The sequence below is a fragment of the Tupaia chinensis genome, unplaced genomic scaffold (genome assembly GCF_000334495.1).
Source record: "Tupaia chinensis unplaced genomic scaffold, TupChi_1.0 Scaffold149406_1, whole genome shotgun sequence".
Taxonomy (NCBI): domain Eukaryota; kingdom Metazoa; phylum Chordata; class Mammalia; order Scandentia; family Tupaiidae; genus Tupaia; species Tupaia belangeri.
In genome coordinates, this window is record NW_006209250.1 from 13926 (window position 1) to 28140 (window position 14215).

General features: G+C 37.0%; 1 protein-coding gene across 1 annotated transcript in view; it reads left to right on the forward strand.

The window, feature by feature from the left end:
• Positions 1–14215, forward strand: part of LOC102489538 (vomeronasal type-2 receptor 116-like) — a 28107-nt gene that overhangs the window by 3250 nt on the left and 10642 nt on the right. The window contains 2 exon segments of the mRNA XM_027769365.1: positions 7477–7768; positions 11773–11901. Coding sequence (XP_027625166.1) covers positions 7477–7768; positions 11773–11901 — 421 coding nt within the window.

A 14215-nucleotide genomic window follows, 5' to 3' on the forward strand; every position in this document is an offset into this window, starting at 1 on the left:
GTTCCTGCCAAAATCCCTTCTCCTCCATTCTCCTCTCGGGATCTTGGGCACACATGCACACGTGCCCGGTGTGAGTTTTAAGCCACCAGGTCCGGGACACGAACCACGGTCAACTACATGGGAGTCCAGCAACACAGCCATTATGCTAACTGCTGGTTCCCATCAGTATAAAATCTTCATTCCGTGAAAAATCTAGTTCGCTGTAGCCATGTGGAACCTTCTTCTGAAGGGCCGGCTTCTTCTGCCTGGGTGGGAGGACCAGAGCGATACTTAAAAAGATTACAGGTGATTAAAAAGGTGGAGCTAAGAGCCAGAGAAAAACTGCCTTTTTAAAAAAGTGAAAAAAAGGAAAAAATTCAAAAAAAAGAGGGAAGGCAGAAGGAGGGAGAGACAGGAACCGAGACAGAGAAACAGAGATAGAAGACTGGGGGTGCGGAGGGGGGGCTCCCTACCGCTAGCTTGTTTTTTGGAGGCTGAATTATCTGTACAAAATCTTCATTCCCTGAAAAATCTAGTTCGCTGTAGCCATGTGGAACCTTCTTCTAGTTAAACTTTTTTTCAAGAACAAACTTGTTTTGTTCTTTATCTTTATTTTGAACTTCTTTTGGTAAATGTGTTACTATCATGTGACATAAAAAGAAACAATTTGTAACATATATATACATACACACACACACACACACACACACATATATAGATAGAAAGATAGATAGATATAGATATATATAAATTTAAAACACTTAAATTCTTTTTAATTTAGAGAGATTTTTGCTATAGGGCATGTGTGCTTCCAGAGAGACAGAGAGAAACAGAGACAGAAAGTAAGAAATCACCCCCAGGCAGGATGATCATGCTGCAATCCCTTCTCCTCTTGGGATTATCATGCTGCAATCCCTTTTCTTCCATTTTCCTCTTGGGATTTTGGGCATGCATGGATACACCCCTGGCATGAGTTTAAAGCCTCTATGTCTGAGACTTGAACCATGGTCCACTATATGGGAGTCCAGTGACATAACCAATATGCCATCTGCTGTCCCCAGCTTTTAAATTCTAAAGAAGTTTTCTATTCCTATTGGGCATGTATCCTTCCAAGAGAGACAGACTGTGAGAGATGCAAAAAAGCACCCTCATATGGGGAATGAACTGTAATCCCTTTTTCATTTCTCCTTTCTTTTGGGATTTTGGGAATAAATGCATACACATATGCCTGGCATGTTTTTTCAAGCCTCCAGGTCTGGGATGTGGGCCATGTGGAGTTCAGCTGTCTTATTCAGCATGCTGTAGATCCATTACACTAGAGTATTTTTAAAAGAATTATTCATTTAATTTTGCCTACTATCTTTTTTTTTCAATTTGCTATGGGTTATGAGAATTTATGAGAGAGAGAGACAGTGAGAGAGGGAGAAAAGCGAAAAAGCAAGCTCTCAGGTCTGGGACTCAAAGTGCAGTCAGTCATGTGGAAGTCCATAGACATAGACACCATACCACTTACAGGCATCATTAAGGAAATTTTTAATAAAGCATGTTAGTCCCTTATTTTAAAATTTATGACATGCTTTTGCAAAAAAATATTAACTTTTATTGTTTATATCACTGTTCTTTCAGTCTTTAAATTTTTAAAATAGTTGAAGTAATCTTATTTTTAACATATCTAGGTAACCATTTATACAAAAGTTCTTGCTTTTCCTAGAGTCAAGTTCAAACTTGCTCAAAGGGCTAACCAAATGTTATTACTAGTATAAGTAGAAATAAAAATGGAAATGAATGTTCTGATCTTTATTTTTATGTTTCTATATTATATTTACTTATTTTTCTCAAAGTATTTATCTAATGTATTGTCTCTTTTTGATAAAGGTATTTTATACATAATTTATTAATTTATGTTTATTTTTTACATTATTTATTTTATTTATTATCATTGTTTTTAGGTTTGCTCTAAGGCATGTGTACCCACCAAAGAGAGACAGAGAGCAAGAGTGAGAGAGAAAGTGAGAAAGCACATCACCAGGCCCAGGATTCAAAACACAGTCAACTACATAGTTATGTGAGAGTCCAGTGCCTTAACCATGATGCCACCTGCTGGTTCCATGATTTAGTGTTTATTTAACATATACACTTATTTATAAACCAAGTATGATCTCCTGAGAATATATGTATCAAAAGTGATTCCATGCTTTCAAATTGGATCACTGTTCTTTCTTCCATAATTTTTGAGGACAACATAAGGAAAAATTGGATCGCGGTTCCTTCTTCCATAATTTTTGAGGACAATATAAGGAAAATTAAAATTAATTCTGTTGTGATTAAGACAGACACAATAAATAAAGGTAGCTGCCTGTAGATCATCCATGCCAGTAAAAGAACACAACTGCTCAAATGCTCCCCAAATGGCTATTTTGACTTTATAATATTCTAAGATTTCTTCCAATATTTTGTTCAGCTTAATTGTGTTTATACTAAGTTACATTAAGGTTATACTGTGATGACTTTCCATACTTTCTCCTCCCATCATTGTATAAAAACAAGGACAGGTTAAGACCTCACAAAGTCAAGGGGACAGAGAGAAGAGCAGCTCAAGGAGGGTGATGGGAAGGAGTCAACCTCCACAGGCAATTCACAGAGAGCACACAGTGGATCAATCATGTACAACTAATGGCGAGCTCACTTTAGAGAAAATAACCACAATGGAACCTGTTGGTCCAACCTGTTGGAACCTGTGGATTTTAACAGCATTAAAAAATAGTAACAGCAGTTTTATGATACAAGCACTTTGAACCTGTCTTGGTCATAAAATTACAAAGCTTGTTGTCTCAGGATGGGATAGTGTCCAAAGCTTTACTTGGTCATTATAAAATCATAAAGGCTGGGGGAAAAAACAGGCAAAATATGTTTTTTTCCAAATTGTTTTTCACCAAAATTAAGGGTGACAGGTGCAGAGCCCCAGGGTAGAGAGATCCCCAGAGCTCCTGGATGGGACTTAAGTGAAACAGTAAAAAGCCAGGAAAGTCAGAGCTGCTCAGATTAAGCATGAGTCTCAGCACCATGACTCCTGTAAAACTGCCCTTTTAGAAATGCTTCTAGCTATGTTTCTGTCTGTCATGCCAGTCTGGCACACGCTTTGGATAGGTTGAAGTGAAACTGTGGAAGTGAGAATCCCCTTTGCCCTCCAAAGAGTTGCCTTTCCTAACAGACGGCTGAGCCTGCAGACAAAGCCGAGTCCCATCTCCTTCTCAGGTCTCACACATAGGGCTTTTTGCCTGTGTTGGGCCAGCTCAGAAATGTCATTACCTTTGATTAGTGTCTTGATACTTCTGCAGCCTTTACAAATGGCATGTGAGATGATAAATATTAGTTGTCATACATTCCTGAAGCCAAGTGTCTACAAGGATGGGGACCTGGTACTGGCTGGGTTTTTCCCTCTTTATAGCATTTAGGAAGAAGATATACTTACACAAAATTATCGGATAAGGCCCACTCAAGAAGTGTCAGATGACTAGTAAGTTGTTGGGTACATGTATCTGAAAATGCGATTGTAACTGTGTAATAACTTAGTTTGCATATATACGTGTATGTAGGATTAATCCCACTTGAGAATAATTTCATGTGCACAGAAATGAGACAAGTGCAGAAATGTGAACTCAGGATGTTCTGCCTTGTTATCCTCTTATCTTTTTTTTTATTTTCAGTATCTCCATTTCTTTCAAGACAGAAGAGAGTAATTAATAGTTTGTTGTCTACTTTTTCAGCACTATCTCTGTATTTGGTCTTTGGAAAGCTCAGAGTGAGTGAAATTGTTTATACCTCAGCCCTTTTATAACCAAGACCTGTATAGCAAGGCCTACATGCATATTGAGACACTGACCTCTTGACATAAAGTTAATGTTAGCTTCAAGGTGCTGACTATGGTACTCACCACTAACTAGGGGATTGTAGAAAGGTGCTTTGTAGAAAAGTCATGGCTTTGTAAAGCCACCACAATATATTAACCCAGAAGGATGGCCACACCTCAATCCAATCCCCATTCTCTTCTCAGGCTTGCACATGTGCCCAGCATCATTTTTGATCTGCAACACTGGTACTTATACCTTAATTTGTCATGTGGAAATCCAGAGCCTTAAACACCTTGCCACCTACTCACCTCTTCATACATTTTAAAGCAAAGAATGCTTCATTTAAAGCCTCAAAAAATATGTGAGTAGTGTGACTATGGGATTCTGCAGTAGTTCAGGAATATTAGGCTAACCTCCGAATGTAGTAAGGACAAGAAAGAATTTAAACTCAAAGAGCAAGATGGGAGTAATTGGAGAGAATATTACTAAATGGTAACATTACAGGTAATGAAGATTCTGGCCAAATTCACTTGTGTGAATTATGTACAAGTGTACAGATAGGACTGAACAAACTCTCTTAAGTCTGATTAAAGTTTTAACAAGGGGCAATAAGGTAACCTCGTGGCTAAGGAGCTCTACTCCCACATGGTCAAGGTTTGAGTTGCTGACCCAGCAGCTTGAAACTTACTTTGTACTACACACAGTGATTGGTTTCAGTCTGATTTTAGCCCAGCAACAGGAGTCATTAATTCCTCTGAGACTTGTAACGGGGACACAGTGAACATTTACCAGGCACAGAAATCTAAACCACAGTAACACAATTATGCAGAATCTATCCCCTATCTACCTAGAGTGGAGTCAAACTCCTAACTCAGCATGGAGGGTAAGGCAGCTGGATTCCATATGGCTGACTACATGGTTTGAGTACTGAATAAATTTGCCTGAGAAACATGCCAGATATGGAAGTTTGCCTGCCTATCCAATCATCCCAAGTGCAGAATGAAGGAGAAGAGATTGTGGAATAACCATCTTCCAGCCAGGGGGTTATTTCTCGCTTTTTTTCTCTCTCTCTCCTTCCCTCTCTCTGTTTCTCTATTGTGAGTGCACATCTTGTAACAACAAAAAAGTAACAGTAAAATATAACAACAATTCAAGTAAAGTGGAGTTATGATTTCATAAAAATCTCTAGTCTCGCATGCTTTATTAATAAATCAGGAGACAAGCAGATGGCATAGCACTTATGTCACTGGTCTCCCACATAACAAACTGCTCTTTGAGTCCTGGACCTGGTGGCTTAAAAGTCACACCTGGACATGTGTGCATGCATGCCCAGGGTCACAGGATGAGAAGAGAGGATAGAGAATTTGAGCCATGCCCTTTGGGGATAATTTTTCACTTTCCCTCTCACTGAGTGTCCCTCTCTTTCTTTAACGAATAATGCACCCTAGGGCAAAACCTCTCAAAAAAAAAAGAAAGAAAGAAATTTGTTTAATGGTTATGTTAAAGTCAAAATTTAAGAGATTAAGACTAGAATAATTCCAAAGAATGGAGACAGGATTAAAGATAATACATAATAATTCAGAAAGAAACAAAATTGAGCAATTTTTAAAATCTCAAAAAATATTTGTAGCTAATATGTAAAAGTTAAGAACTTCCAAGTAGGAAATGAATAATTAAAAGACCAATTAACTGTAGAGAAAAATGCCTTTACAAATTGATAGAAACACTTGACATAGTCAGTAAGTAAATAGCAGATCTGAATTAAATATATAATTTTCAACAAAAACATACTTAACAATGCTTTTTTCAAACAATTTATGTAGAATTGTATAAAACTATAGAAAAAGCCACCCAAAATGTGACAAACAGTTAAAAAACTGAAAAGCCAGATGCTACCTTTTAAAATTATATTTAATGTTATTTGTTATTATTTTGTATTGAATATGCTATAGGGCATGCGTGCTCACCAGAGAGAGCGAGAAAGTGAAAAAGCAAGTTGCCAGGGCTGGGACTCCAACTGTGGTCATCTTATTTGAAAGTCTAACGCCTTAAAGACCGTACCAATTGCTAACCCCACCAGATGTTATTTAAATTTTGAGAACATAGGGAAAATAAAAAATGTTTCAGTCATGGTTTCTGGACCTACATAGAAACAAGATGACATGTGGGATACATTCATGAAGAATTATAAAACTTAGTGTAATCATGAGGAATGTAACTCATAATTGAGTATTATTCTTTCCAATGGTGCCAAGGAAGTGTGATGCCAATGTTATCCTCACAGAAAATATGAAATATTTTAGGTGATATATATTAACTACCATAGTCTAATTGTTCCATATTATATTTAAAAATCCTAAAAATACTTTGTATTATATATGTGTATATATATACACACACACACATACATCTATATATACATATTATAAATTGCCTATATATACATTTTTAAACTGTATAAAAAAATGGTGAATGTGTGCACTCTTTATTCACAGCCTGTAAAAATGTTGTCTTTTCTTTACATTAATGATCCATCTTTAAAATCACCTCTGTTCAGGTGAGAGTCATCATCCAGTTAAACAAAATCTCATCTTCTTCACAAGGTCCTGGGAACCTCTGTTCATTGTTTGGACACAATTTGCTTAAGTAGAGAGAAAAACATTTCCAGGTTTTCTAGAGCCCTGTGAATATTACTCACACCAGCTCCATGTACCAGTGCAGGAGAATCTCTGAATGGCAGCCTAGGCCTAAACCTTTATGCCTTGTGGCTTGGCTGAAGAATAGAGAGAGAAAGTGAAAAAGCAAGTTGCCAGGAATGGTACTCCAACTGTGATCATCTTATTTGAAAGTCTAATGCCTTAAACACCATACCAATTGCTAGTTCCTCCAGATGTTATTTAAATTTTAAGAACATAGGGAAAATAAAAATACTTCAGTCATGGTTTCTGGACCTACATAGAGACAAGATGACATGTAGGATACATTCAAGAAGAATTATAAAAGTGAGTGTAATCATGAGGAAAGTAACTCATAATTGAGTATTATTCTTTCCAATGGTGCCAAGGAAGTGTGATGCCAATGTTATCCTCACAGAAAATATGAAATATTTTAGGTGGTATATATTAACTACCATAGTGTAATTGTTCCATATTATATTTAAAAATCCTAAAAATACTTTGTATTATATGTGTGTATATATATACACACACACACATACATCTATATATACATATTATAAATTGCCTACATATACATTTTTAAACTGTATAAAAAAATGGTGAATGTGTACACTCTTTATTCACAGCCTGTAAAAATGTTGTCTTTTCTTTACATTAATGATCCGTCTTTAAAATCACCTCTGTTCAGGTGAGAGTCATCATCCAGTTAAACAAAATCTCATCTTCTTCACAAGGTCCTGGGAACCTCTGTTCATTGTTTGGACACAATTTGCTTAAGTAGAGAGAAAAACATTTCCAGGTTTTCTAGAGCCCTGTGAATATTACTCACACCAGCTCCATGTACCAGTGCAAGAGAATCTCTGAATGGCAGCCTAGGCCTAAACCTTTATGCCTTGTGGCTTGGCTGAAGAATTTACCCTGCATTACATGAATTTATTCTACTTCCTAACACTGTCCCCTCTGTATAGGTACCAATGGAAGAATTACCAATATGCCCTGTCCTTTCTCTTTGCCATTGAGGAGATCAATAAGAGCCTCCATTTGCTCCCTAACCTTTCCCTTGGTTATGATCTCTACAATGCATTTACTAGTGACAAAAGAACTTTACAAAATCCTCTGTTTTTGCTCTCTGGAGGGAATCAGATCCTGCCAAACTACAACTGCCAGACACAGAAACAACCTGTTGCTATCATTACAGGAGACACGCCAACATTTTCAGCCCAAGTTGGAACCCTTTTGGAACTCTCTAAAATCCCACAGGTAAGTGGGTTACCAGGATGGGGAATGAGAGTTGGATAGCTTTTAATGGCGTCTTCTCACATATTAGCAAAGAAAAAGTAAAAGCTGGATTTACATACCCCTTGCGACTCTCAACCCTTCTCTTGGTTGGTTGTGTTCAATTTTCTGAAACACAGAACAAAAACACAGGTAATTTCCTGAGTTATGAGATTATTAACAGTACAAAGATGAGAGAAAAAGAGCAGAGGTGGGCCAATTGGTGATAGATATGATGGTTAATGTGGCTGAATCCCACATGGCTTACTGCTTGGTTTAAATTTTGATCCAGGTGGCTCAAAGAACACACTGGGTTTGTGCACCTGCATCCTATGAGGGGTTACTTCTCACTTTCCTCTGTCTCTCTGTGGCAGGCACACATGATACAATTTGCCCTCTAACAAATAAAAAATAGCAAGAGAAGTGGAATCTGTTGTTTCAACCAAATGCCTATCCATATCCATTACACTCAGTTTCCACTGATGAGAACATTGATGGCCAATTTAAAGATGTCTCCTAAAAAGTATGAACTGAGTAGCCATTTACCTTATCTTGAGAGAGGAAAATATCAGGGGACATTTATTGTACAATTTGATACAAAGATATAAAAAAATTGCATTCATTACATCAAACAAAGAAAGGACATTCCAGCACTGGAGATCCTCCAAGTTAGGTATGGCTCAGTTACAATAACAGATTTACAAGCTCCTTCTGCCCTTTCTCACACCCATGCAGGTGGATCTCTTGAAGTCGCTTCCAATTACTCTCCACATAACAGCTCTCCACCTCAGAGATTCTTTCGGGGAAGCTGTCTAATTACTCTCCACACAACAGCTCTCCACCTCAGAGATTGTTTCGGGGAAGCTGTCTAATAAAAGTTTGAGGAAACATTACTGGAAAACATATTAGCTTAAGGAGAATCACAATCTTGAAAAATTACATTTTAAAAATGTTAGAGAGGACATGGAACCTGAACTTCAGCTGTGAAATAGTGCTTTCAGAGATTTCAAATGAAGATTTTCTGCTGAGACTTCTTTGTCACTTATTTCTTTTTATTTTCCCCAATTTATTTATTTGCATTCATTCATATGCTTTCAGATACATAAAATGAAGATTTTATGCTGAGAGTTCTTCCTCACCTATTTCTAGTGAGTAGTGCTACCTATCTCTGTCTCCATTTCTCTCTGTCTCTCTGTGTCTCCCTGAGTCTTTTAATTTTTTTAAAGGTAAAGTACTTTCTGGACTTTCAAGCCCCTATATTGTGTTAAAAGGTGCCTCTCCCCTTCTGTTTAGGAAAGGCACAAACCCAGGCCCATCTCCACATAATCTTGAACTTCAGCTGTGAAATAGTGCACGCCATGCGGTTTTCAATTTTTGCATTTTAATATTAAAATCTATAGTTTTTATTATCCTTTTTTCTTCTTATCTTATATTTTCTTCTTTCTTTTTCTCTAAGTCTTTTCTTTTTTTAATCTTTACTCATTGGCTTCTCAACCTCTACTCACTAAGTGTCTAGACAGGTCCAAGTGAACAGGATCTAAACATCTGAATACAGTTAGGGTTAGACTATTCCTCTATTCCCACTGATTCTGATGCACAAAGAGTAAGAACAGAACAGAAGAGAGATTGCAGATCACATCCTCCTGCGTGCTTCTGAACAGTAATACTAAACTTTAAGAATTAGAAGAAATGCACTATCCATCAGATGACTAGAAATCACCACAGGGTCACAAGAAATATGGAAAAACAAGTAAATACCTCTCCTCCAAGGAAAAATAACTCCTATTCATCTCCAGACAGTATGAAAAAATTCATGGAAATGTCTGATAAAGAATTTAGAATTTTCATGGTGACAAAACTCACAGAGATCAAAGAGAAGGGAGACAATGAACTGCCGAAGAGGCAGTGGAAAGGAGCTGATGAGCTTCAGGAGGTGAGGAAATTCTTGCAGAATTTAAAAGAGGAAATTCACAGTATAAAAAGGAATCAAATCGACCTGTTAGAGATGAAGATTATAAAACGGGAAGTCAAAACCTCCCTTGAAAGTTTTAAAAGCAGACTAGATCATACAGAAAAAAAAATCTCAGACATAGACGATAGAATCACTGGCCTAGGAAAATCCACCATGAAGACTGAGAAAATTTCCCAAAAAAATGAGGATACTATACAAGAAATACTAGCTATCATCAAATGTCCAAACATCCAGATAATTGGTATCCCAGAAGTGGAAGAGATCCATATGTTCATTGACAATCTATTCCATGAAATCCTGGAAGAAAACTTTCCAAACCTACAGAAGCATTCAAAGACCCAGTCCCAAGGAATACGAAGGGCCCCTATAGAATCAACCCAAGAAGATCTTCTCCAGGACACATTATAGCCGGATTGAGCAAAACCACAAAGACTAGATATATAGATTGGCAAGAGAGAAACGTCAAGTTACCTACAAAGAATATTCCATCAGGCTGACAGCGATCTCTCATCAGAAACAATGTGAATGAAGAAAGAATGAGAAAATATATTCAAAGTGTTAAGGGAAAAGCAATTGCAACTATGGATACTATACTCAGCAAGAATATCCTTCATATGGGAAGAAAAGACAAGAACATTCTCAGATCAACAAAATCTGAAAGAATTTACCAACACCAGGCCAGATCTCCAAGAATTTCTGCAGGGAGTGCTATGCCAGAAAAATTAAATACAGTCACACAGAAATAAGACTTCAAAAACTTAGAAAATGGCCAGCTTAATCGTGGGGACAAGTCTAGAGTTGAATATTATATCCCAGAATTTAATTGGGAAAATTGAAACCAAACAAAAGATAAAGTACATTAAAGTGAACTGGTGAAATAGAATTTTATGACTTTTGACTAAAACATTGTTGGTTTTTTTCTAGGCTTTGTTTTCTGGTTTTGAGGATTTTTGTCTTGTCTTGAACTGCCGATAGGTTCATGTACCTACTATTTGAACAAAATCCCAGCCTGTTTGCTGGCTTTAAGTTTTAAGCATATTTCTTTGGCATTTCTCTGATTTATTAAAGTTAAATCTGTTTTTCTTGAAATTAAAAAATATAGTAAAAAATACATAATTAATGACCATAATAAACTATATAGCATCAGCTAGGTGCTACCTTATTCATTCTAGTCAGAGTTTCATTCCTTAAGTCAGACATGTATTCATAGATATGTATATATCAGCAGAGCTTGCTATTAAAAGTAGTTCAATTATTTAAGAAAGTTTGTGAATCAATAAAATATAGTGGAAAAAAGTAATGGAAAACAACTGTGAACACCTGAGATAGTGTGGGAGGAGGGTGGGAAATGGCAGAAGGTGAGAAATATGGGGGAAATATATAACTAGAAATGAAAAATTATTGATGATAACATATATGATTAAGCTACTATGCAGCGTATTCTGGATGGGAAATCACATTTTATATTCTGTGACAATGCTCAGTGAATGAATGTACATTAATTAATTAAAAAAAGAAAAAAATCAGAGAGCCTAAATGTGTTTTAAGATGATATAGGTTATTCTGTGGTGATAAAACACAGTATCAAAAAATCAATACAACATCTTTTCTCAGAGTTGATATTATTATCCTTGGCTACTAGGAATGGAAGCCTCTGATCTTTACATCACATGAACTCAAGATAGCAGAATTACCATTTTGTTGAACTGTTTTTATAAATGTATGCATCCCTCAGTTTCTACAGTACACAATTAAACTATTATTGAACCTTACACTTTTTCTTTTATGCTTTGTTCTGGAAGAGATATTATTATTTGGACTAGTCACATGTTCTTTATTGAAAGAAATGGGCCTGGAAAACAGTCTTCTACTGCTCTTAATCACAGCATGCATTTTCTTCACTCAATATTCCATTCTCTGATCTTATCAGGTAGAGATTTAAGTTGTCCTACCTGTTTAAGTGGGACTATCCAAAATCCTAGTAAGGTTAGAATCAGATGATTTCTTTCTTATTCAGGTCACATATGGTCCTTTTGACTCCATTCTAAGTGATAAAGACCAATTTCCATCAGTTTATCAGATGGCCACCAAGGACAGCTCTCTGGCTCATGGAATCGTCTGTTTGTTGCTGCATTTTGGTTGGACGTGGGTGGCACTCTATGTATCTGATGACACGCAAGGGGAGCAGTTACTTCAGGAAGGAAAGGCAAAGATGACAGAAAAGGATATCTGTGTGGCCTTTACAGAAATGCTCCCTGCCACAAAAGGTATCATTTTACCACAGGACTTTACTCTTACTAAGAGTATCAGAGTTTCATCTGCAAATGTATATATAGTACAAAGTGATGAATGGAGTATCTGGAGCCTAGGAACAGAAAAGGAATTCTATTCAATTCCAGGAAAGATATGGATCATGAGAAATCTTTACTCCTTAGAGTAGAAAATCATGTTGACTTATGCAGAGTATACACAATACTTTTTCCATGGAAGCCTCTTATTTTCAAACCAAGAAAGGAAATTTTCTGGCTTTAAACAATTTCTCAAGACAGTGAACTCTTCTCAACACCCAGAAGATTTTTACTTCAGTAAACTCTGGCTATACTTTTTTCAATGCTCACTTGCTGGATCATTATGTGGCAAACTCAGAGACTGCCATCCAAATTCATCCCTAGAGTTTCTACCATCTGAGTCAAGCATGATGATCATATTTGACCCCAGCTATTTTATCTATCATGCTGTGCATGTGGTGGCCCAAGTTCTTTCTAAGATGCTTTTGCATAAAATAGAAATGGGATCTCCAGGAGATGCAGACCAGCCTATTCTTCCCTGGCAGGTAAACACCCTTCAGAAGCAACTGATAACTTTTAGAGGATTTAAAAAAATTTTTTTCCATAGTACATGTGCACTCATCAGAGAGAGACTGTGAGAGGGAAAGCCCCCCCAGAGGGTAATGGCCACACCATAATCCCTTCTACTACATTATTCTCCTGTTATTTTTGACAAGCATGTTCAAATAACTGACATGACTTTCAGGCTTCCAGTTCTGCGACTCATACCATGATAAGTCATGTGGGAGTCCACATAAACCATGATACTATCTGCTGACTCTTGGAAGTTTTGTTTGTTTTGGGGGGTTATTTTTTAGCTTTTTTCTAAAGCTGGTTAGTGTGTGCACTCACCAAAGAGAAAGAAAATGTGATAAATCACTCCCTGGGGGGATGGTGGTGGTGCAATCCCTTCTACTCCATTCTTTTCTTTGGATTTTGGGTATGCACACATATGTGCCCAGCATAATTTTCAAGCCAGTGGGTCCAGAACTTGAATCACAATAGGTCATGTGGAAACCCAGCCACCCTAATCACCATAACACCTGCTGAATTATTTATTTATTTTATTTCTACAGAGAATTTTGCTATTAAGTATGTGATTTCACCAGTGAGTCAGAGAGAGATGGAGAGACAGAAAGTCAGAAATAACCACCCAGAGGGAATGGCCACACCAGAATTCCTAATTTTTCATTCTCCTCTGGGAATTTTCAGCATGCACACACATCTGTCCATTATGAGGTTTAAGCAGCCGATTCCAGGACTCAAACTGCAGTCATGATGTGGAAGTCCAGTGATGTAACCATTACACCATCTGCTGGTCCATGGTGAAGTATTTCTTTAAAAAACACAATTTGGGGACCAGTGGATAGAATAATGGTTATGTTGCTGGACTCCCACATAGTCAACCATAGTTTGAGTCCCAGACCTGGTAACTGGAACTGATGCTGGACAAGTGTGAATGTGTGCCCAAGATCCCAAGAGGAGAATGGAGGAGAAGGGATTACAGTGTGACCATCCCCCAGGAGTGTTTATTTCTTGCTTTCTGTCTCTCTCTGTCTTTCTGGCGAACATACATGCCCTAAAACAAAAACCTCTCTTAAAAACAAAACACAAAACCTATGTTTTCTTCTCAAAATAACAAGATTAGGCAATTTTTTTTAAGTTTTTTATTTTAATTTCCCCCCAAGGTATATGGGTAATTGTTATTTCTACTTACAGAGTTGTGCCACTAAAGACTTGGATTTTGAAATATTTGGCCTAGCTCCATGGCCTGGTCCTTGTTGTAGTTAGATCCCACATAGCCAGTCTTGTGGCTTGAATCCTGGCCAGAGATTGAGAAACCACCAGAAATGTGTCTGTCCCTGAACACATATTTGTCAGTGAAGGAGAAAGAATTGTGATATGACCATTCTCCATGAAAGTTGCTTTCTTTCTCTCTCTTTGACATGCACTCTCTGGCAAATTTTTAAAAATTAATTAAATTAGTAAAAATAATGTACAGTGAAATACAAAAAAATGTCCAAGAAAAAATACTTGACAGAATATAGATCACAACTGGTCAAATCTATGTGTGTTTTTTAGGAATGCATCTAACATCAGAGAATATTAACATAATAACCATATCCATTTCAT